The sequence below is a fragment of the Haliotis rufescens genome, unplaced genomic scaffold (genome assembly GCF_023055435.1).
Source record: "Haliotis rufescens isolate VD_foot unplaced genomic scaffold, xgHalRufe1.0.p SCAF_55, whole genome shotgun sequence".
NCBI lineage: Eukaryota > Metazoa > Mollusca > Gastropoda > Lepetellida > Haliotidae > Haliotis > Haliotis rufescens.
The window spans coordinates 742,827-767,791 of NW_025964279.1; the positions used below are offsets into that span (position 1 = coordinate 742,827).

Consider the following 24,965-nt stretch of genomic DNA (forward strand, 5'->3'; position numbering starts at 1 on the left):
CATGCTTTCCTTTATTGAGTCATTATTTTCTCTGAGTGTTGATTTAAAGCTCAATTACTTTTATCAGTGTACGATAAAAAGCGGAGGAATTTACTGTTTTTCAACGTAGAATAAATTCTCGGTCAACACTTTGAAGTGTCTTTTTTTAAAACCGGTTTAATATTTGCAGTTAAATGTACACCATCAAATAGGAAATTAAATATTCTCCACCTCTTTGTAATTTTATAGCCAGAGGTAGATCCAGTGCCTCGTGAGCGTAATTCTCGCACAACCTTTACTTTACCGATCTTAGGAAAATGTGCGTCAGAAAAAAAACTCGGCATCCAGAGGGTTAACGGCGCTTTGAACAGTATTCTAGTTTATCATATAATGGGTAGGTTTCTCGGCAGGATAAAGCCAACGGATAAAAACGATATCCGTTGGGGTCATATGCGGATGGAGATGCAAATATCACAGGTCAAGTAGGGACTACTTTCACTGTTTATAAACAAACATGGCGACGCACTCGTCATTCGGCGATCGAGTCAGAATTAACCATCGGGAATCTGGATAAACTACAGGGATAATTGCTATCATTATCAAAAGAACAGTCTAATATACTGAAAATCTGTGTCTAACTGTGACGTAGCTAAGGCATTTTATAAGTTTTGTCAACTTTGGAGATATAAATTTCGAAACAATTTGGCGAGGGCACGAGGCCTAGCCAAGCGGGATCAGTAGCCATATCTGTGCTTGTAGACCTCTGCGGCTTGAAACCTCCTCCACAAATAAAAATAGTTGGATTTGGCGGGAATATGTTTGAATTGTTACCTTGTTTCGTTTTGTCGCTTTGTGTACATCTGACTACACTTTTTATTGTAATGACAGGACAGACCGACTGTCAACAAAGTCTGACCGTGGCCGTGACGTCTCATAGACTAGGGTTAGAGTAGCTTCCCTTTGACAAAGGGCAGTTACTCTAGCGGACAGACCGATGGATTGCCGCGAAAGGCAATTAAAAACAATTGTTGTTTTGCGTATATGTTGCTTTGCCACTGTATGAGAAACAGATTTCAGTTGGAACTATATTGGCTACTGTCACTGTCCGACTGACACATCACTTACCCTGTGACGTAATAAATATTAATGCGCGCATTCCAGGAAAACTCGCAATGTTTCGGTAATGTTTGTGAGAGAGGGAAAGCGATTTTGAAGCACAGAATTAAAGAATGACATTATATGATAAAGAGGTTATCACGCTTGTGTGTTTGGGGATGGTAAATATCCTGTATTAGGAATAAACACTATGTTACAATGTTTATTCCTAAAGCAGGATATTTACCATCCCCAAACACACTCGCGTGATAACCTCTATTTATGGCGTGTCTGCTAAATGTGGGGGGAAAGCCCGAAGTGACACAGATCTTCGACGTTTACCATTTATTATAACAAGCAGTGGGATTATATATCAATATCCTTACGCGCACCCGCAAATAGAAAGGAAAGTGGTCAGTCGTTACCGGTATTATGTCATAGAATGTAAATGTTCTCGTTAACTTTTTATCAAAAGCCATCGTGATGGAATTATGACCATGAATCTGGTGAAATAAACAACAATATCGTCATGGGTTTTAATTGTTTTATTCCGTCGTAGAAAGATCTTGCAAACACACAGGCAATGTCCACTTCTTTTTGTGGATACCGCTCAGCATCTCTCTGACAAAAATAATAATATAGTTTGACAAAGGATAATGTACATTCACTTGAGACAAATAGTGAGTGAGTATGGTTTTACGCCGCTTTTAGCAATATTCCAGCAACATCACGGCGGGAGACACCGGAAAATGGGCTTCACACATTGTCACCATGTTAGGAATCGAACCCGGGTCTTCGACGTGACGAGCCAACCATTAGGCTACCCTACCGCCCCTTGAAACAAATAAGTAACCCGTGTTGTCGTCGGTTACTGTTGTGAAACCCACAAGCCCGGGTAGGGTTTAGTCAGACAAGGGGTCGTAATCGGATTGTAATCGTGCAAACCAACGATCAACGAATCCTGGCACGGCTAAGGGGCGTAACTTTGCCCCTTTCGCACTGTTATATGGTTACACGTAATATGTAGAGAAATATTTCATAATTACCGGTTAGTACCAAGTAACATTCTTGATTATATAGTATTTTTATTTATCAAAATACATGATTGTAAATAATAAACAATATCTAATTTTATAATTTTCCATGGAATGATTGATTGATTGTTTGTTGTTTAACGCCACACTCAGCAATATTCAAGCTATATGACGGCCGTCTGTAAAATAATCGAGTCTGGACCAGACAATCCAGGGATTGACATCATGAGCATCGATCCACGTAATTGGGATACGATGACATGCATCAACCAAGTCAGCGAGCCTGACCTCCCGATCCCGTTAGTCGCCTTTTACGACAAGCATAGTCACCTTTTACGGCATGCATGGGTTGCTGAAAACCTATTTTACCCCGTATCTTCACGGGTCCCCATGGAATGATTTATAGATATATTTATGGATGTTATCATGTCATTATTACAACAAAGCTGCCAATGATAACCGTTTTAGCTACCTCGTGAGATTAACCGCCTGTGGTGAGGATGATGGGGAGGAAGTTGGTGTGACTGCCGCCGCCGCTGCTGCCGTGAGACATGGGGACGGGGATGAACATGGGGTAGGAGGACGAGGACGAGTGGGAGGACTTGCTGCTTCCACAGCAACAACTCTCGCCGTAGTTGGCAAACAGAGCCACTGAAACAGGAACATGTTCATGGTTCATCATCATCACTATCATCATACAACTGTGTTGTACTTGTTGTTACTATAATTGGACTGACGGGATCGGGTGGTCAGGCTCGCTGACTTGGTTTGATGCATGTCATCGATCGATCGATGCTCTAATGTCAACCACTGGATTGTCTGGTCCAGACTCGATTATTTACAGACCGCCGTCATATAGCTTGAATATTGCTGAGTGCGGCGTAAAACAACCAACCAACCAACCAACTACAATGAATGAGTGTGGGAGGTTTGTTATTCTCTAACTTGAACAGTATTTATTTCTTGTACATGACGAAACTCGATGAGAGCGTATACGCGTGTATGATGCTGATAGACCAAGGGTCATAATCGGGACCACGACACGAGGATCCTGGCACGGTTAAGGTATACAACTCTGCACAGCGAATTGTGGCTATTTCACACATATTTTCACCATGGAATATATGGTTTTGTTATTAATTTAAGAACCCACAATAAATCATTTCCTATTCTATCTACCAATAGAAATAATTCGACTGAAAGGAAGACTAATACACTATGAAGAACATTTACCAAACAAATCATTGTTAGAATATTTCATCCAGTAAAACAGCTGGGTTTAAAGGAAATCTTAATTGTGGCTAAGAAAGAATGACTGTTAAGTACTCACCACACAGGACAAAAATGCAGAGGAATCTTGCCATTGTTAAGAGTATTTTTTTCACTGATGCCTTATCCTTTCTAGATATCATTATATACCTTGCGATGTTCTTACCCGCGGAGAGACGCGTGACAAACCTTTGGAAAGCCATACAGAGTTTAAGTGGAACTGTGCACGTTTAAGTCAATGTCTAACAAAAAAATACACGAAAAGCTGATCATAAGAGAATTACCGTCAACGCCACATGGTGCTCTAACTGTTCTCCACAGTACGGCGACTGTGTGAAAGTCTACAGAAACGCTTCAAGCACGTGTTGTGTGTGTTAACTTGGTACCACGTGGCGTGAATAGAGCCAGGCGGTATCCTGTTGGTTTGATTGACAGCTGAGGATGACAACATGGTCATGTGACCCGCTGTGTGTTATCGTGACATCGACCACAGCATTGTCCACTAACCACATACAATGGATGAGTTGAATTAATTAACCATGCATGTTTTAGGGTAGTGATCTATGACGGCATCTGTTGGCAGAGGAAGAGGCTTTCAGCAGCAATGATGGATATTTGTTGGGTAAATGATAATTGTCGAGAATGTTGTTTTTTTATGTGAGATGTTGCAATGTGTGACCATGCTTTCGACACCGTAGACGAAAGTAAGTGCATACATATTTTTCATCAACAGTCGCGTTTGTACATCAGATTCAAAATACTTGCCGGGCATATACTATGTGTATACTATACCACTCAATGTTTCATTGGGAACATATGAGTGAGTGAGTTGGGTTTAACGCCGTTTTTAACAGTATTCCAGTTATATCACGGCGTCAGCCTAATTTTTTGGAGGAAAGCCCGAAGTTTATGCAGGTCTCAGACGTTTACCACTTCGGTGAAACCCACGAGCACGGGTATGGTGCTGACAAACCCGGAAACATAATCGAGGCGAATCGGGTTTCGAACCCACGATCATAGGTTTCTGGCGGGCCCAAGGAACGCAACTGTACCGGGACATATGAGTATTCAACCGAATAGTTTTCGAGTCTGCTGTCACTGCAAGCAAGAATAAACACATTCCAATTAGCTGTTGCCCTTGGTGACAGGACACGTGGAGAAGTATATATGAATGAACTTCATCATATGTATAAATATACAGATATAAGCGACCATCTCTTTCCATAATCATGAAGGTCCATTGTACGATTCCGACTATATCACAAGCATGTGTTTATGAATCAGTATCAAATAATGACAATACCAGTGTTCGAACAAAGGAGAGCGTATTCCACCCCACCGATAGAATAGGTCTTCAGCAACCCATGCTTGCCACTGAAGGCGACTAAAGGGATTGGGTGGTCAGGCTCGCTGACTTGGTAGACGCATTTAATCGTATCCTAATTGCGTAGATTGATGCTCATTGTGTCAATCGCTGGATTGTCTGGTCCAGACTCGTTTATTTACAGACCGCCTTCATATAGCTGGAATATTGCTGAGTGCGGCGTTAACCAACCAACCAACTTAGCATTTTTTGCAATTTTGCTGGGGCGTTTAACAAACAAACAAACAAACCGGTCCATGTACTCAGTCTAGGATTATCGCAACTCCATACTTCAGTTTCGAACATGCTTTTACAACAGGGCCAAGGATTGCCTTCTACAAAGTAGTCGAACTTTCCGTACATTCACGTTGACCATTTCCACAAACATATATAACACATTTCTGCCGATTCCACAGAGTCCGTTGTACGATAACGTTGTACGATTCCGGCTACTAAGTATATCACAAGCACGTGCTTATGAATCACTATCAGTTAGTGATGAGATCCGGTACACGGACATACACGCCACAGCTCGAATACTTTCCGCGTATGCTTCATCTAAACTACTGAACATTTGGCTAAATCAATGACGATATAAAAGAAAAATTGAGAAGCATCTTTTTGTCAACTGTATTTATTTCATCACACAACAAACTAGGTGAAGTAAATGGGATCGAAGTCCATGGTATGCCACATCTGTCTCTCACTGGAAACAATATAATAAATTATATTATAAAAACATAACACATATATATAATTGGTAAAGGCATTTTTTAGCACTTTTTTGTACCAGAAAAGGAAAGTAGGTCTTTTCATACAAAAGTATATCTAAAACACTAAATTATTATGCTGGAGTGAATTTGTTGTTTAACGCTGCACTTTGCAATACTCCAGCTATATGACAGCGATCGGTAATTAATCGAGTCTGGACCAGACAATCCAGTGATTGACTTATCGAGCATTGATCTACGCTACGTTGACTTACATCAAACAAGTCAGCGAGCCTGACCACCCGATCCCGTCAGTCGCTTCTAACGACATTGCATGTGTTGCTGAAGACCAATTCTAACCCGTATCTTCACGGTGGATCTTGCTTGAGAACTGATCAATGCTCCGGCACCGCTTTTACGAAGACATGTATCAACCAAGTCAGCGAGCCTGACCACCCGATCCCGTCAGTCGCTTCTAACGACATTGCATGTGTTGCTGAAGACCTATTCTAACCCGTATCTTCACGGTGGATCCTGCTTGAGAACTGATCAATGTCAGTGAGCCTGACCACTCGATCCCGTAAGTCGCCTCTTACGACAAGCATAGTCGTCTTTTTCGCCAAGCATTTGTTGCTGAAGACCTATTCTACCCCGGGTATTCACGGATCCCTTGTAAAGTACCAATGAGTGTACAAAAGAGGTAGATGTTACAACTTGATCAAAACCATTTCAAAATTCGGTGTGTTTTATAGCCTTTCGTAGATCGTAAGTGGTCATCTAAAAAATACAAATGTAAAATACTCACGGTGCTTCATCCCAACGTGGTGAGGATGGTGGGGAGGAAGCTGCTGCTGGGTGCGGCGGCTGGTTGGGGGATGGGGACGGGGATGGGGATGGGGTAGGAGGAGGAAGTGTGTGAAATGTGGGTTCCCCCGCAGCAGCAACTCTGACCGTGGTGGACAAACAGGGCCACTGAAAGAAGGACAACAATAACTGAAGTAAAAACTGTTATTTGCTGGAAGCGCTCGTTAAATCTCTACTTATCGGTGACGGTGTTTACGCTGCAGTACGTGATAACAGCATATCACCCATCACTGCAGTTGTTAATCTTGGATTAAGATATCACAATTTGACAGAGATTCATAAAACATGCTTGTGATAAAGTCTGAATCGTACCATGGGGTCTGCTTTCAGGCGAGATTTCGTATGAATAGGCAAATGTTTTTTGTTCATATCACCAGCTGCATCTCCTCAATGCTTGAATATGGTTAGTGTTTGTGCTATCCCTCTAGTCTGCTTTAGGTTTACCATACATTCTGAGTGAGTGAGTATGGTTTTAGGCCGCATTTAGCAATATTACAGCAATATCACGGCGGGGGACACCAGAAATGGGCTTCACACATTGTACCCATGTCGGGAATCGAACCCGGGTCTTCGGCGTGACGAGCGAACGCTTTAACCACTAGGCTACCCGACCGCCCCAAATACATTCTGAGATACCAACACAAATATGGATAACTTATATGTAAACTATTGAGCCTGCAATAGGTGGTCTATGCTTGATAAATTCACAGGCCGCTTCTATAGTTTGTTTGTTGTTTAACGCCGCACTCAGCTATAAGACAGCGGTCTGTAAATAACGGAGTCTTGACCAAACAATCCAGTGATTGACATCATGAACATCGATCTACGCAAATGGGATACGATGCTATGCATCAACCGCGTCAGCGAGTCTGACAACCCGATCCCATTAGTCGCCTCTTACGACAAGCATAGTCGCCTTTTACAGCAAGCATGGCTTGGTGAAGACCTATTCTACCCCGCAAACATCGTGAGATACACGTGGTTCTGGTAACTGTAAATAATTTTGATGAAAGTCAGTGTTAAGCCTGTAATACAAATACTCACCACAAAAGACAACAAAGAGGATGAATCGTGCCATTGTTGTGTCCAAAGTGTTCTCAAATAAAGATGCTTCACCCTGAACCATTTGTCATTTTATACTTTTCAATCATATAAACACGCTGGGTTAAATGTGACAAAAACAGATGTTTAAGCTCTAAAAATATTGCTTAAAATAGACTAATTATAACTTCATTAAAATGTTAAAAAAAACATGTCAGAAAAAGCGGACAGTATGTGCTTTTTATCAGATATCATCACGTGTTACAGCTGATTATGGGGATTAATTGTGATATAATTAGATAACCCTTTAAGAGATTTGACTCATCTTCCCATGGCGCCAAGTTCAATACTTGGAACACCACATTCAGACTATCCAGCATTACGTAGAACATCACGTGCAACCAGTTTTAATTAGGAGCATCACGTAACTTCAAACTGTGCGCAAGATGGAAGTGTGTCGTGATAACAGTGACTCAGCAAAACATCAAACAAATATCTATGAATTTCATGACGTATTGTGTATTAATACTTTGTAAAGAATATTTTTTGTATAAATATGTTTTTATCAATGTTATAGAAATAATATACATAAATGACGCACGATCCTTGTAAATGGGCGGACGTTGAAGGACAATGAAATAGCTTGTAACCTGGAACTGCAAAGGTAGGCATATACGTATATATTCTTGTAGAGATGAAGATCAACCCATGTTACAGGCTCATACATCTGTCTAAAGCTAGTTTCACCGATGTTTGTTAAACAACTGAATACATTCTGGAATCAGAAATGGGTTACACTTAATGTTCTAGTGAGTGTGTTGGATTTAACGCCGTTTTTAACAGTATTCCAGTTATATCACGGCGTGTCAGCTTAATGTGGGAGGAAAACCCGAAGTGATGCAGACGTTTACCACTTCGGTGAAACCCACGAGCACGGGTATGGTGCTGACAAACCTAGAAACATAATCGGGGCGAACCGGGATTCGAACCCACAATCATGTTTCTGACGTGTCCAAGGGACGCAACTCTGCACAGCGAATAGCGGGGCCTTCGCCTGGGCCACCCGTGCCCTCCCTTTGTTCTACTTCAAGGTATTTCCGCCTTTTTGATATTCATAAACATGTCTTGATTTAACGTGACTTGAGGGGCGGTCGGATAGCCTAGTGGTTAAAGCGTTCGCTCGTCACGCTGAAGACCCGGGTTCGAATCCCGACATGGGTACATTGTGTGAAGTCCATTTCTGGTGTCCCCCGCCGTGATATTGCTGGAATATTGCTAAAAGCGGCGTAAAACCAAACTTACTCACTAACGTGACTTAAGATGCTCACCTTTTCGCAGACAACTGGTGTCATCACTATTTGATAGTGATTCATACACAGATGTTCATGATATAGTCGGAATCGTACAACGGAATCTGCTTTTAGTAGGGAATCCTCATGAGTATGGAAGAGTTTTGTCGCTTATGTTTTAATAAGTATCTGCTTTTTTGTAACATACTGGCATGAAAATTGAATTGAACCAATTGCACCAATTTTGGGAACCTTTCTAGAAAATCCAGAACTAGACGGCTATTGTGACCAAATCTTCCGACAACAGACTCGTACAACAAAGCGATCTTGGCACGACGGCGTCTACAGAATAATGACGATAGTCGTACTGACGTGACATTACAATCCCTTGTGACGCGAGGCTACTGCAACTGATGCCAAATCAGATACCTTATGCTGTTTTGTGATGTGCATTTTGTTGATATAATAAAAAGTATTTTTGTAGCTCAACCGATGAGAGGGTAGGTTGTATGTCTGAATATCAAATTCACCCGAGGACTGTGTGACGAGAAAGAAAGTAGTTTATGCAAGGTCAACCTGGCGTGTTTTAACGTCAGATTTGAACACATACTTAAGCACAGAGTCCATTTATATCCGTCTTTTAGGGGATCGTTTTGGGTATGAATGTACGTACACCAATGACATAACCCTGCGACCATGCCATGGTAGTAAAGGGGTAGAAATGGACCCCAGTAACCCCTTCTTGTCAGTGTTCAGGCTCAAAGTGATTGCATGTAATTTTGTCCCGATGGCCTGGTTTGTTGGGTTTTTTTGCCTTTCTTCCTGCCTGGCCAAACTCCACATTAACGGCCCGCCCATATAAAGCGGGAATACTGCTGTCGGCGTCGTTCGTCAACATTCACTGTTTAATTCAGTCAGTTTACTGGAAACGGTACCGCCAATATTAGTTGATACAAACAGGTGTACGATCACCTTAGCCCATGAGTCCAACAAGAGTGTTTCAGTCTTAGCAAATATTATTGCTGGCCATTGTAAACAAATAATTCAATACCTAGTTATCGGAACTTGTTTCTCATCAAATACTTGTATGCATGACCATAATATTTCAACAATTATTATTTTTGATTAACATGCAAATTAATAAAGATTTATCAATGTTATCGATTCCTTTTAAAAAAGTGTTTTATATACCTACTGGAATTTCATTTAGATATTGTTGGAAATATGTTTACAGGCAGAACAAATGGCATGGATGTGAAATGGCCGTGTTTGTATCTATCATGTTCCAGCCATGTTGTCGCTGACGGGCGTAATGGTATGGCTGTTGCCAGTGTGGTTGATGTCAGTGGCGTTACTTTAACTGGATTATCGATGTAAAACATTGAAACTGGCTTTACTTAGGGAACTAAACTAGACAAACACACGAACAGAATCTCCCAAGCGACGGCTTCCCTCCTCTGCGATACATTGTTCACATCGATATCCTGAAGGGAACTCGAAGATTAGAAAATGGCGAGTCGTCTCCGGCTGATTATTTGACAAAAGTAATCCTTTGATTCATCTTTCAAAATTATCATGGAAATACGGACATAGTTGTAAAGCGGTGAATATAACATTTACATCGTAATGTCTTTTGATACTTTTATTCCGTGGTAAAAAAAACCTCCTGAAAATACAGACAATGTCGACTTCAGTTGGGGTCGTACAGCTCCTATCTGAAAAGAAAAATATAACGATTAAGTTTAACTTCGATGACACAAATTCAGTTGAAGCAATCATGTTCTGCTGTTAACGTTCACTTGTTTCACGGGTGGGGACAGACCGAAAAACAGGACGAATCATAGATTCAAACCAACGACCTCCCGCTGCGGATCCTGGCACAACTAAGGGACCTAACAGCGATCTACTGTAACTCCTTCAAGGCTTTGCGGTGGTGAGGTTTATGTAAATCCAGTTAAGTTCTAGGTAACACTGGTCAATACATCCTACATGCAATAGTTTCATTCTATTTTTTATAAATAACTAATATTTCAAAAAATATTTTTGCTATTGAATGAATTGTGGAGAGGATGAATGGATATTATCATATAAATAAATGGAGTGTTATTGTAACAAGAAACTGATACACGTAGTCTGTTTCTGATCCAGGATCCAGTTTTAGCTACCTTGTCAGATTAACCGCCTGTGGTGAGGATGATGGGGAGGAAGTTGGTGTGACTGCCGCCGCCGCTGCTGCCGTGAGACATGGGGACGGGGATGAACATGGGGTAGGAGGACGAGGACGAGTGGGAGGACTTGCTGCTTCCACAGCAACAACTTTCGCCGTAGTTGGCAAACAGAGCCACTGAAACAGGAACATGTTCAAGGTTCATCATCATCACTATCATCATACAACTGTGTTGTACTTGCTCTTACTATGTGTGAGGGAGGTTTGTTATTCTCCAACTTGAACAGTATTTCTAGTACAGTAGGAAACTCGACGAGAGCGTATACGCGTGTATGATGCTGATAGACCAAGGGTCATAATCGGGACCACAGCACGGTTAAAGTATACACCTCTGCACAGCGAACTGCGGCTATTTCACACATATTTTGACTATGGAATATATGGTTTTGTTATTAATTTAAGAACCCACAATAAATCGCCATTTCCTTTTCTATCTACCAATAGAAATAGTTAGTGAGTGTGGTTTTACGCCGCTTTTAGCAATATTCCAGCAATATCACGGCGGGGGAACACCAGAAATGGGCTTCACACATTGTACCCATGTCCGGCGGGAATCGAACCCGGGTCTTAGGCGTGACGAGCGAACGCTTTAACCACTAGGCTATCCGACGGCTCCACGTCTCCAAGAGCTACAGTATGTAAATAGTTCGACTGAAAGGAAGACTAATACACTGTGAAGAACATTTACCAAACAAATCATTGTTAGAATATTTCATCAAATAAAACAGCTGGGTTTAAAGGAAATCTTAATTGTGGCTAAGAAAGAATGACTGTTAAGTACTCACCACACAGGACAAAAATGCAGAGGAATCTTGCCATTGTTAAGAGTATTTTTTTCACTGATGCCTTATCCTTTCTAGATATCATTATATACCTTGCGATGTTCTTACCCGCGGAGAGACGCGTGACAAACCTTTGGAAAGCCATACAGAGTTTAAGTGGAACTGTGCACGTTTAAGTCAATGTTTAACCAAAAAATACACGAAAAGCTGATCATAAGAGAATTACTGGCAACGCCACACAGTGCTCTAACTGCTCTCCACAGTACGGCGACTGTGAAAGTCTACAGAAGCGCTTCACGCACGTGTTGCCGTGGGTATTAACTTGGTACCACGTGGCGTGAATAGAGCCAGGCGGTATCCTGTTGGTTTGATTGACAGCTGAGGATGACAACATGGTCATGTGACCCGCTGTGTGTTATCGTGACATCGACCACAGCATTGTCCACTAACCACATACAATGGATGAGTTGAATTAATTAACCATGCATGTTTTAGGGTAGTGATCTATGACGGCATCTGTTGGCAGAGGAAGAGGCTTTCAGCAGCAATGATGGATATTTGTTGGGTAAATGATAATTGTCGAGAATGTTGTTTTTTTATGTGAGATGTTGCAATGTGTGACCATGCTTTCGACACCGTAGACGAAAGTAAGTGCATACATATTTTTAATCAATTGTCGCGTTTGTATATCAGATTTAAAATACTTGCCGGGCATATACTATGTGTATACTATACCACTCAATGTTTCATTGGGAACATATGAGTGAGTGAGTTGGGTTTAACGCCGATTTTAACAGTATTCCACTTATTTCACGGCGTCAGCTAAATGTGGGAGGAAAGCCCGAAGTGATGCAGGTGTCAGACGTTTACCACTTCGGTGAAACCCACGAGCACGGGTATGGTGCTGACAAACCTAGAAACGTAATCGAGGCGAATCGGGTTTCGAATCCACAATCATAGGTTTCTGGCGTGCCCAAGGGACGCAACTGAGCCGGGACATATGAGTATTCAACCGAATAGTGTTCGAATCTGCTGTCACTGCAAGCAAGAATAAACACATTCCAATTAGCTGTTGCCCTTGGTGACAGGACACGTGGAGAAGTATATATGAATGAACTTCATCACATGTATAAATATACAGATATAAGCAACAATCTCTTTCCATAATCATGAAGGTCCATTGTACGATTCCGACTATATCACAACCATGTGTTTATGAATCAGTTTCAAATAATGATAATACCGGTGTTCGAACAAAGGAGAGCGTATTCCACCCCACCGATAGAATAGGTCTTCAGCAACCCATGCTTGCCACTGAAGGCGACTAAAGGGATTGGGTGGTCAGGCTCGCTGACTCGGTAGACACAGGTTATCGTATCCTAATTGTGTAGATTGATGCTCGTGATGTCAATCGCTGGATTGTCTGGTCCAGACTCGTTTATTTACAGACCGCCGTCATATAGCTGAAATTTTGCTGGGGCGTTAAACAAACAAACAAACAAACCGGTCCATGTACTCAGTCTAGGATTATCGCAACTCCATACTTCATGTAGTTTCGAACATGCTTTTACAAGGGTTGCCTTCTACAAAGTACATTCACGTTGACCATTTCCACAAACATATATAACACATTTCTGCCGATTCCACAGAGTCCGTTGTACGATTCCTTTGTACGATTCCGTTGTACGATTCCGTTGTACGATTCCGGCTACTAAGTATATCACAAGCACGTGCTTATGAATCACTTCAATTAGGGGTGAGATCCGGTACACGGAAATACACGCCACAGCTCGAATACTTTCCGCGTATGCCTCATCTAAACTACTGAAAATTTGGCTAAATCAATGACGATATAAAAGAAAAATTGAGAAGCATCTTTTCGTCAACTGTATTTATTTCATCACACAACAAACTGGGTGAAGTAAATGGGATAGAAGTCCATGGTATGCCACATCTGTCTCTCACTGGAAACAATATAATAAATTATATTATAAAAAACATAACACATATATATAATTGGTAAAGGCATTTTTTAGCACTTTTTTGTACCAGAAAGGAAAGTAGGTCTTTTCACACAAAAGTATATCTAAAACACTAAATTATTATGCTGGAGTGAATTTGTTGTTTAACGCCGCACTTTGCAATACTCCAGCTATATGACAGCGATCGGTAATTAATCGAGTCTGGACCAGACAATCCAGTGATTGACTTCTCGAGCATTGATCTACGCTACGTTGACTTACATCAAACAAGTCAGCGAGCCTGACCACCCGATCCCGTCAGTCGCTTCTAACGACATTGCATGTGTTGCTGAAGACCAATTCTAACCCGTATCTTCACGGTGGATCTTGCTTGAGAACTGATCAATGCTCCGGCACCGCTTTTACGAAGACATGTATCAACCAAGTCAGCGAGCCTGACCACCCGATCCCGTCAGTCGCTTCTAACGACATTGCATGTGTTGCTGAAGACCTATTCTAACCCGTATCTTCACGGTGGATCCTGCTTGAGAACTGATCAATGTCAGTGAGCCTGACCACTCGATCCCGTAAGTCGCCTCTTACGACAAGCATAGTCGTCTTTTTCGCCAAGCATTTGTTGCTGAAGACCCATTCTACCCCGGGTATTCACGGATCCCTTGTAAAGTACCAATGAGTGTACAAAGAGGTAGATGTTACAACTCGATCAAAACCATTTCAAAATTCGGTGTGTTTTATAGCCTTTCGTAGATCGTAAGTGGTCATTTAAAAAATACAAATGTAAAATACTCACGGTGCTTCATCCCAACGTGGTGAGGATGGTGGGGAGGAAGCTGCTGCTGGGTGCGGCGGCTGGTTGAGGGATGGGGACGGGGATGGGGATGGGGTAGGAGGAGGAAGTGCGTGAAATGTGGGTTCCCCCGCAGCAGCAACTCTGACCGTGAAGGACAAACAGGGCCACTGAAAGAAGGACAACAATAACAGAAGTAAAAAACGGGGATGTTGAATTGTTATTTGCTGGAAGCGCTCGTTTAATCTCTACTGATTGGTGACGGTGTTTACGCTGCAGTACGTGATAACAGCACATCACCCATCACTGCAGTTGTTAATCTTGGATAAGAATACCAATCGGTCGATATTGCGACCAACGATTCATTCAGAAGACAGCACAAAGTCGGTCCAATACAGACCTTACTGAGGCCGGTATCAACTGAAAGGTATGTTAGGAACTTCAATGCCTATCTGCACTGACGTTGATTATATTGATAATTGCGACGTAAAGCTGGGGTGGTCAAAATAACAAAGTGTGAATATTGTAGCGTGTTAAGACACCACTAGGGATGACCGAGGCAAGTGAGCTCACCTTTTGGCGAAGATCAGGTATTAACACAATTTGATAGTGATTCATAAAACATGCTTGTGATCTTGTCGGAATCGTACCATGGGGTCTGCTTTCAGGCCAGATTTCGTATGAATAGGAGGGGGCACGGGTGGCCCAGTCGTCTAAGGCGCCGCGATTTGCTGTGCAGAGTTGCGTCCCTTGGGAAACATATGATTGTGGGTTCGAATCCCGGTTCGCCCCGATTATGTTTTTAGGTTTGTCAGCACCATACCCGTGCTCGTGGGTTTCACCGAAGTGGTAAACGTCTAAGACCTGCATCACTTCGGGCTTTCCTCCCACATTAAGCTGACACGCCGTGATATAACTGGAAAACTGTTAAAAGCGGCGTTAAACCAAACTCACTCACTCACTCACTCACTCACTCGTGAATAGGCAAATGTTTTTTGTTCATATCACCAGCTGCATCTCCTAAATGCTTGAATTTGGTAAGTGTTTGTGCTATCCCTCTAGTCTGCTTTAGGTTTACCATACATTTTGAGATGCCAACACAAATATGGATAACTTATATGTAAACTATTGAGCCTGCAATAGGTGGTCTATGCGTGATAAATTCACAGGCCGCTTCTATAGTTTGTTTGTGTGTGTTTGTTTTTTAACGCCGCACTCAGCTATATGACGGCGGTCTGTAAATAATCGAGTCTTGACCAAACAATTCAGTGATTGACATCATGACCATCGATCTACGCAATTGGGATACGATGCTATGCATCAACCAAGTCAGTGAGTCTGACCACCCGATCCCGTTAGTCGCCTTTTACGACAAGCATAGTCGCCTTTTACAGCAAGCATGGCTTGGTGAAGACATATTCTACCCCGGATCTTCTCGGGCCGCATACATCGGGAGATACATATGATTCTGGTAACTGTGAATAAGTTATTTAAAGTCAGTGTTAAGCCTGTAACACAAATACTCACCACAAAAGACAACACAGAGGATGAATCGTGCCATTGTTGTGTCCAAGGTGTTCTCAAATAATGATGCTTCACCCTGAACCATTTGTCATTTTATACTTTTGAATCTGCTTCATATAAACACGCTGGGTTGAATGTGACAAAAACAGATGTTTAAGCTCTAAAAATATTGCTTAAAATAGACTAACTTCATTAAAATGTTTTAAAAAAACGTCAGAAAAAGCGGGCAGTATGTGCTAATTATCAGATATCATCACGTGTTACAACTGATTATGGGGATTAATTGTGATATAATTAGATAACCCTTTAAGAGATTTGAATCATCTTCCCATGGCGCCAAGTTCAACGCTTGGAACACCACATTCAGACTATCCAGCATTACGTAGAACATCACGTGCAACCAGTTTTAATTAGGAGCATCACGTTACCTCAAACTGTGCGCAAGATTGAAGTGTGTCGTGATAACAGTGACTCAGCAAAACATCAAACAAATATCACTGACTTTTCTGACGTATTGTGTATTAGTACTTTTTAAAGAATTTTTTTTTATATAAAAATGTTTTTATCAATGTTATAGAAATAATTTTATTCATAAATGACGCACGATCCTTGTAAATGGGCGGACGTTGAACGACAATGAAATAGCTTGTAACCTGGAACTGTCCAGGTAGGCATATACGTATATTCTTGTAGAAATGAGGGGCGGTCGGGAAGCCTCGTGGTTACAACGTTCGCTCGTCACGCTGAAGACCCGGGTTCGATTCCCTACATGGGTACAATGCGTGAAGCCCATTTCTGGTGTCCCCCGCCGTGATATTGCTGGAATATTGCTAAAAGCGGCGTAAAACCATACTCACTCACTCACTTGTAGAAATGAAGATCAACCCATGTTACAGGCTCATACGTCTGTCTAAAGCTAGTTTCACTGATGTTTGTTAAACAACTGAATACATTCTGGAATCAGAAATGGGTAACACTTAATGTTCAAGTGAGTGAGTTGGATTTAACGCCGTTTTTAACAGTTTTCCAGTTATATCACGGCGTGTCAGCTTAATGTGGGAGGAAAGGCCGAAGTGATGCAGGTCTCGGACCTTTACCACTTCGGCGAAACACACGAGCACGGGTATGGTGCTGACAAACCTAGAAATATAATCGGGGCGGACCGGGATTCGAACCCACAATCATAGGTTTCTGACGTGCTCAAGGGACGCAACTGTGCACAGCGAATCGCGGCGCCTTAGACGACTGGGCCACCGATGCCCCCAGCTTAATTTTCTACTTCCAGGTATTTCCGCCATTTTGATATTTAAAAACATCTCTTGATTTAACGTGACTTGAGATGCTCACCTTTTCGCAGACAACTGGTGTCATCACTATTTGAAAGTGATTCATACACAGATGTTCATGATATAGTCGGAATCGTACAACGGAATCTGCTTTTAGTAGGGAATCCTCATGAGTATGGAAGAGTTTTGTCGCTTATGTTTTAATAAGTATCTGCTTTTTTGTAACATACTGGCATGAAAATTGAATTGAACCAATTGCACCAATTTTGGGAACCTTTCTAGAAAATCCAGAACTAGACGGCTATTGTGACCAAATCTTCCGACAACAGACTCGTTCGACAAAGCGATCTTGGCACGACGGCGTCGACAGAATAATTACGATAGTCGTACTGACGTGACATTACAATCCCTTGTGACGCGAGGCTACTGCAACTGATGCCAAATCAGATACCTTATGCTGTTTTGTGATGTGCATTTTGTTGATATAATAAAAAGTATTTTTGTAGCCCAAGCGATGACAGGGTAGGTTCCATGTCAGAATATCAAATTCACCCGAGGACTGTGTGACGAGAAAGAAGGCAGTTTATGCAAGGTCAACCTAACGTGTTTTAACGTCAGATTTGAACACATACTTAAGCACAGAGTCCATTTATATCCGTCTTTTAGGGGATCGTTTTGGGTATGAATGTACGTACACCAATGACATAACACTGCGACCATGCTTGATAGTTAAGGGGTAGAAATGGACCCCAGTAACCCCTTCTTGTCAGTGTTCAGGCTCAAAGTGATTGCATGTAATTTTGTCCCGATGGCCTGGTTTGTTGGGGCTTTTTGCCTTTCTTCCTGCCTGGCAAAAAACTCCACATTAAAGCCCCTATAAAGCGGGAATACTGCTGTCGGCGTCGTTCGTCAACATTCACTGTTTAATTCAGTCGGTTTACTGGAAACGGTACCGCCAATATTAGTTGATACAAACAGGTGTACGATCACCTTTGCCCATGAGTCCTACAAGAGCGGTTTAGTCTTAGCAAGTAATATTTCTAGCCATTGTAAGCAAGACGAATAATTCAATACCTAGTTATCGGAACTTGTTTCTCATCCAATATGCATGACCATAATATTTCAACAATTATTATAATTTTTAATTATTATATTAAGATTAATCAATGTTATCGATTCCTTTTAAAAAAGTGTTTTATATACCTACTTGAATTTCATTTAGATATTGTTGAAAATATGTTTGCAGGCAGAACAAATGACATGTCAGCGTGGATGTGAAATGGCCGTGTTTGTATCTATCATGTTCCAGCCATGTTGTCGCTGTGACGGGCGTAATGGTAGGGTTGTTGCCAGTGTGGTTGATGTTAGTGGCGTTACTTTAACTGGATTATCGATTTAAAACATTGAAACTGGCTTTAATTTTGGAACTAAACTAGACAAAGTACGAACAGAATCTCCAAAGCGACGGCTTCCCTCCTCTGCGATACATTGTTCGCATCGATATCCTGAAGTGAACTCGAAGATTAGAAAATGGCGAGTCGTCTCCGGCTGATTAATTGACAAAAGTAATCCTTTGATTCATCTTTCAAAATTATCATGGAAATACGGACATAGTTGTAAAGCGGTGAATATAACATTAACATCGTAATGTCTTTGGATACTTTTATTTCGTGGTACAAAACTCCAGAAAACAGACAATGAGGACTTCAGGTGGGGTCGTACAGTTCCGCTCTGAAAATAGATAGATATAACTTCGATGACACAAATTCAATTGAAGCAATCATGTTTTGCTGTCCACGTTCACTTGTTTCACGAGTAAAGTGCTGACAGACCGAAAAACAGGACGAATCATAGTTTCAAACCAACGACCTGCGGATCCTGGCACAGCTAAGGGACCTAACTGCGATCTACTGTAACCCCTCCACACTATTGAAAAAGGCTTTGCGATGGTGAAGTTAACGTAAATCCAGTTACGTTCTAGGTAACACAGGTCAATACATCCTACATGCAAAAAATATTATTTGCTATGGAATGAATTGTGGATAGATGAATGGATATTATCATATAATGGAGTGTTATTGTAACAAGAAACACGTAGTCTGTTTATGATCCAGTTTTACCTACCTTGTCAGATCAACCGCCTGTGGTGAGGATGATGGGGAGGAAGTTGGTGTGACTGCCGCCGCCGCTGCTGCCGTGAGACATGGGGACGGGGATGAACATGGGGTAGGAGGACGAGGACGAGTGGGAGGACTTGCTGCTTCCACAGCAACAACTCTCGCCGTAGTTGGCAAACAGAGCCACTGAAACAGGAACATGTTCAAGGAAGGTTAACAACTATAAAAAATAAATGTGTTGTAAGTAGCTCATTGATCGGTCTTTGTCGCGAGTTGGTTTGAACGGTATTGTGGTAATGTCACGATGTGTAAGGTAATGAGTAAGAAGACCTCAGTGAAACCCACGAGTGAGTGAGTGAGTATTTAACAGTATTCCAGATATATCACGACGTGTCAGCTTAATCTGGGAGGAAAGCCCGAAGTGAAGCAGGTCTAAGACGTTTACCACTTCGGTGAAACCCACGAGCACGGGTATGGTGCTGACAAACCTAGAAATATAATCGGGGCGAACCGGGATTCGAACCCACAATCATAGGTCTCTGGCGTGCCCAAGGGACGCAACTCTGCACAGCCAATCGCGGCGCCTTAGACGACTGGGCCACCCGTGCCCCCGTGAAACCCACGAAGAGAGGCATGTCAGTAGATCAATATTCATAGCTGGGCCACGACCACACGATCCTGGACGCAACACTGCAACGCTGTCCATTCTCACTATGCAATAATGCACTTGTGTAAATAGAATGTAAGAATTAACCAATCAAATGTCGTTGGTTTGTTTGTTGTTTAACGCCGCACCCAGCAATATTCCAGCTATATTACGGCAGTCTGAATAATCGAGTCTGGACCAGACAATCATGTGATTGATATGGTTTAAAGAAAAAAGTGAAAATGGATTGGTAAACAAGCACAGCGCTTATGTTAATACCGCTCCATTACTCATAACAGGATATAATAAAGTGAGTGAGTATGGTTTTACGCCGCTTTTAGCAATATTCCAGCAATATCACGGCGGGGGACACCAGAAATGGGCTTCACACATTGTACCCATGTCGGGAATCGAACCCGAGTCTTCGGCGTGACGAGCGAACGCTTTAACCACTAGGCTACCCGACCGCCCCGGAAATAATAATAAAGACATCCATGAAGGTTAGATGTAACAAATGAACTGTACTTGCCAAGCTGGATGTGTATATATAATAAATATATTTGCAGTTTATATTAAACAATACATTTCATTGAAAATCTGCCCGTTTTTTTAAATTAAGTTTTGAATAGAGTCTAATGTTTGGATTTGCTCTTCCTTACTCAAATACGAATTTCCGCACAGCACTGTTTGTAAAGAATAACCATGTTGGTAAAAATACTAAAAATACATTTTATTTCGAAGAACATAGTAATTTGTGCAGAAAAAACGGTCTCTGTCCCCGTTAGGTTTTCTGGTAACATATTCCAAAGTTGTGTTGTAGCTGGTATAAATGAATTTGCATAGGCTTTTGTTTTTTTACACTTCACTGTTTGAAGATTAGATTTATCCCTTAAGTTATTATCTGTGTTTTCGGAAACAGTATTCGGAATAAGCCTACAAAGATATTCCGGGGAGTAAGGATTATTCCTTTTGTACAACATTACCAATTTTGAATTGTATTTTCTGTCTTTTAATGACAGATTGATGACTGTGATTGATATCATTAGCATCGATCTAGGCAATTTGTTTACGATAATATGCATCAACCAAGCCAGCGAGCCTGATCACCCGATCCCGCTAGTCGCCTTTTATGGCAAGCATGGGTTGCTGAAGACATATTCTACCCCGGATCTTCAGGGATCATATGTCATTGTAAACCGAAACACCCCTTCTCTACCCTATCCGCCCATATATAGATTTTCGACTGGACCAACGCAACGGTCAAACTGTTCAACCATATATTACAGTACCTGTCATATCTAAATTCTAACTTGAATATTTACTATTAACTACTTACCAAACAGGACAAAAACGAAGACGAATCTTGCCATTGTTGAAACTTAGTATTTCTGACAATACTACGACCCTGCTGTGTGCTGTTTTATAGGCCGAGCTCTCGGACTGCCTGTAGAGACGAATGTGACAGACTGTCGCTGCCAAAACAGCGTTAGGGGTTAGTCGACGTTTAACTGCAAATTGCACGTGAGGTAAGTAATATTGTTTTGGGACATCACGTTGAGATGTGACACAGAGATACACAACGACATGGACGCGTCCCTGAACACCACGATGCTGTGAACCAGCAAAGCTTGCAAATCACGCCTGGTTCCTCACGCAGGGTATCAAAATGGCTCAGGAGCATCACGTTCGTATGATTGACACCTGACGATAATCACGTGATCACGCGACCACGTGTCTGCCTGCTGCGCTGGATGCCTTGACGTTCAACCACAAAAGCTCATGTTCGCAGTGTTCGAAATACCTGCCTGTCCGCTCGCCAAACGCCAGTGACGTTTTAAATTTGACTAGTAACATTTCCGTACAGCTGGCCCTACTGTCTAGTTGAAATTTCTTGCCAAACGTATTTATCTGATTCTCTACTTATCTTCAAATCAGTTAAAACGTCATTTAATGTCAAAAACAGTCATTTCAGCGGTTTATCGGAAACCCACGCGAAGTAGTTAACTGGGTTTTGCTGTACACTGACTATGGTTGGTTGGTTTGTTGTTAACGCCGCACTCAGCAATATTCCAGCTATATGACGCCGGTCTGTAAATAATCGAGTCTGAACCAGACAATCGAGTGATTAATATCATGAGCATCGATCCACGCAATTGGGATCGATGACATGCATCAACCAAGTCAGCGAGCCTGACCACCTGATCCCGTTAGTCGCCTTTTACGACAAGCAGAGTCACCTTTTACGACAAGCAGAGTCACCTTTTACGGCAACACTGACTATGAGGATCATCAGAGGATGTGGTGATGGGGTATTTCCCACGAGTGGCCGACTCACACAACGCAGACGTTGACAATCGGGAGAACACTAAAAATTAAAGAAAAAACAAAACATAGTATGGAGACACATTAGGGATAACAAAATAATGTAGTGATGTGTAAAAGGTATATATTTTTCGTCGAAAGACTTTGTAATACTACTACGCATGTAAATAATTCCGTGATTTGAACTATACTACTTAAAGGACAATAGGCACCAGCCTTGTGAATCATGGCAGACAGCGATTCAGGAGAAGAGGTAAATATTACTGCTTTTATAAGTACATGTACTCGGGTTGAAAATTTATAAAAAATGCAATTTGACCAAGGGCAAGTATGACCAACAATCTTACTTTCCCTATTTTAAAGTGTACTCGCCCAAAATCAAGCTAATAAATCTACAGAACTGAGAATCAGAGTGAGTGAGTGAGTGAGTCTGGTTTTACGCCGCTTTTAGCAATATTCAAGCAATATCACGGTGGGGGACACCACAAATGGGCTTCACACATTGTACCCATGTCGGGAACCGAACCCGGGTCTTCGGCGTGACGAGCGAACGCTTTAACCACTAGGCTACTCGACCGCCCCTGAGAATCCGAGATACACACGGTGTTCCTTCGCTATTGCGCCCCTCAGTATAGCACCATCACGGTGATAGCGCGTAACGCATGGCTCCTAAAACTTACATACATATTATAAAAAACTCAAGTTTTACACTGCCATGATGTTTTTCCCCACATCGCAAAAAAACATTATCAGCTGATCACCGCGAGCACGTAACGAAATACCAGTCAACAAATCCGAACTGAAGTACGCAATTTAGTCCTATTATTACACTATCTGGTTATAAAAACATGTTCGTTGTATATCTGGACTTATGTCTGTAGCATATTTTATTATTTTTATTCAATAGTGTTTACATTAATTTCGGAAATATTTGGTGTGTAAAGGAATCGGGAGATCGCACAACTCGCCGTTTTTTACAGCAACCAGGGTCAGAATATCGCTATTCACGCCTTGAAACGAACTTTAGTTGACAGGGAATGGATACAATGGATACATATATCAAAAGAAATAAAAACTAGCACAGTGTTTGTATGCTTTTTTAATTTTTTTGTTGGTTCTATGCTTGATAGTTTCACAGGCCGCTTGTATAGTTTGTTGTCTAACGCCGTACTCAGCAATATTCCAGCTATATATATGATGGCGGTCTGTAAATAATCAAGTCAGGACCAGACAATCCAGTGATTGATATCATGAGCATCGGGATACGATGGCATGTATGAACCAAGTCAGCGAGCCTGGTGTTTGTATGCTTATATATGACATACCATAGAAGACAATAAGATGACTTACCTTGACAGGGGAGGTAACTGTCCATTGCTAGCTCACAAGACCAGACAAAATATCATAGAATTTTACATCAACACATGTGAATGACAGTTACATGGAGCAAATTGAACTATTTTAGAATTCATTAACCCTACTGACGGTTCATATCCTTAGAGTCAGATGAAAACCTCTGATCAATATGTAGCGTGGAGTGTGGCACATCACGAGGATGTGGATTGGGGACAACATTACAGAATGTTTGTACTGGGTGCACCTATCCTACATGAGTTTCAAAGTAAATAAGAAACAATCTGATTTAATTAAAAAATGGGGATTTTTTTCATGAAAGTTTGAATACCTTGAAATCTTTTCCACGTGAGTGAGTGAGTTTGGTTTTACGCCGCTTTTAGCAATATTCCAGCAATATCACGGCGGGGGACACCACAAATGGGCTTCACTCATTGTACCCATGTCGGGATTCGAACCCGGGTCTTCGGCGTGACGAGCGAACGATTTAACCACTAGGCTACCCGACCGCCCCTCTTTTCCATGTGAAGATTCATATGTCTTCTTCAGCCGCATTCCATCTCGACGAGTTAAGTAGGAACGATTATTCCCAATTGGGAATAATAAAATAAAACCCACTGCCTAACCCCTATAAGCTGAAAATTCCACCTCCAGGCGTCTCTATAAAACGTCGCAAGATAAGTCACTTTTGATCAGTACGGTACTACAAGCTCCACACTGCAACACATCGCGATGTGAACACTTGACTCGGCATTTGCCTTAATATACATTTTTTAAAGGACATTTCCCTGTTGTGCAACAACTAAAACCTGTCACATTGCTATTATGCCACGAGAAGACTCACAATTCACACCAATACCTTCATCTGATTGTTAATGCAGTGGTAAGTGCATATTCATATCTACTCAAATATTTATAATTAACACATCTATTCTTTCAAAACCTGCATACTTCATTATTTAAAAACATCTCTGTATTTATGTTGTTATTCACAACTAAACATCCATATCATATTAAGTGAGTTACTCTGATACTAGTATTTAATATGTACGTACCAAATACAAACTATTGCTTTTTTTTGTTTTCTTATGACTAAAAACTGTATGTATGCCTATTTGTATGGATCACAATAAACGTTAATTCATTATCCTGGATCCAAAGTCACATTCCCATTCCCATCTCATTCTCAGTTGTTCGTGTGCAACGTGTCAAACACCATTCAACGTTGTTACAGGTGGTGAGGTGAAATGGGGTTTAACGTCGCGTCCAAGATTATTGCACTTATATAGCGACGT

The 24,965-nt window shown here is 41.6% G+C and overlaps 1 protein-coding gene and 2 long non-coding RNA genes across 3 annotated transcripts; all 3 read right to left on the minus strand.

Moving 5' to 3' along the window:
* Positions 1–10,271: 10,271 nt before the first annotated feature.
* Positions 10,272–11,789, minus strand: LOC125374334. Its single transcript, XR_007218572.1, has 3 exons — positions 11,657–11,789; positions 10,810–10,988; positions 10,272–10,359 (listed from the first exon to the last, which is right to left on the minus strand). It is a non-coding gene; the product is annotated as an uncharacterized LOC125374334 (long non-coding RNA).
* Positions 11,790–13,534: 1,745 nt separating this feature from the next.
* Positions 13,535–17,881, minus strand: LOC125374338. The gene is made up of 4 exons (XM_048385173.1): positions 17,865–17,881; positions 15,950–16,022; positions 14,426–14,592; positions 13,535–13,617 (listed from the first exon to the last, which is right to left on the minus strand). Exons 1-4 carry the CDS (start codon positions 17,879–17,881, stop codon positions 13,554–13,556), a joined length of 321 nt encoding a protein of 106 aa, XP_048241130.1. The 3' UTR covers positions 13,535–13,553.
* Positions 17,882–18,880: 999 nt separating this feature from the next.
* On the minus strand, positions 18,881–21,750 carry LOC125374354. Its single transcript, XR_007218582.1, has 3 exons — positions 21,332–21,750; positions 19,357–19,535; positions 18,881–18,963 (listed from the first exon to the last, which is right to left on the minus strand). It is a non-coding gene; the product is annotated as an uncharacterized LOC125374354 (long non-coding RNA).
* Between the last annotated feature and the right edge of the window lie 3,215 nt (positions 21,751–24,965).

What these genes read in the sequence shown, in the direction of transcription:
- LOC125374338 (XM_048385173.1), bottom strand. An exon ending in CCTCTGTGTTGTCTTTTGTG is followed by an intron (nt 14,593 to 15,949) that starts GTGAGTATTTGT and finishes TCCTTCTTTCAG; the next exon opens with TGGCCCTGTTTGTCCTTCAC. An exon ending in CCACGTTGGGATGAAGCACC is followed by an intron (nt 13,618 to 14,425) that starts GTGAGTATTTTA and finishes TATTGTTTCCAG; the next exon opens with TGAGAGACAGATGTGGCATA.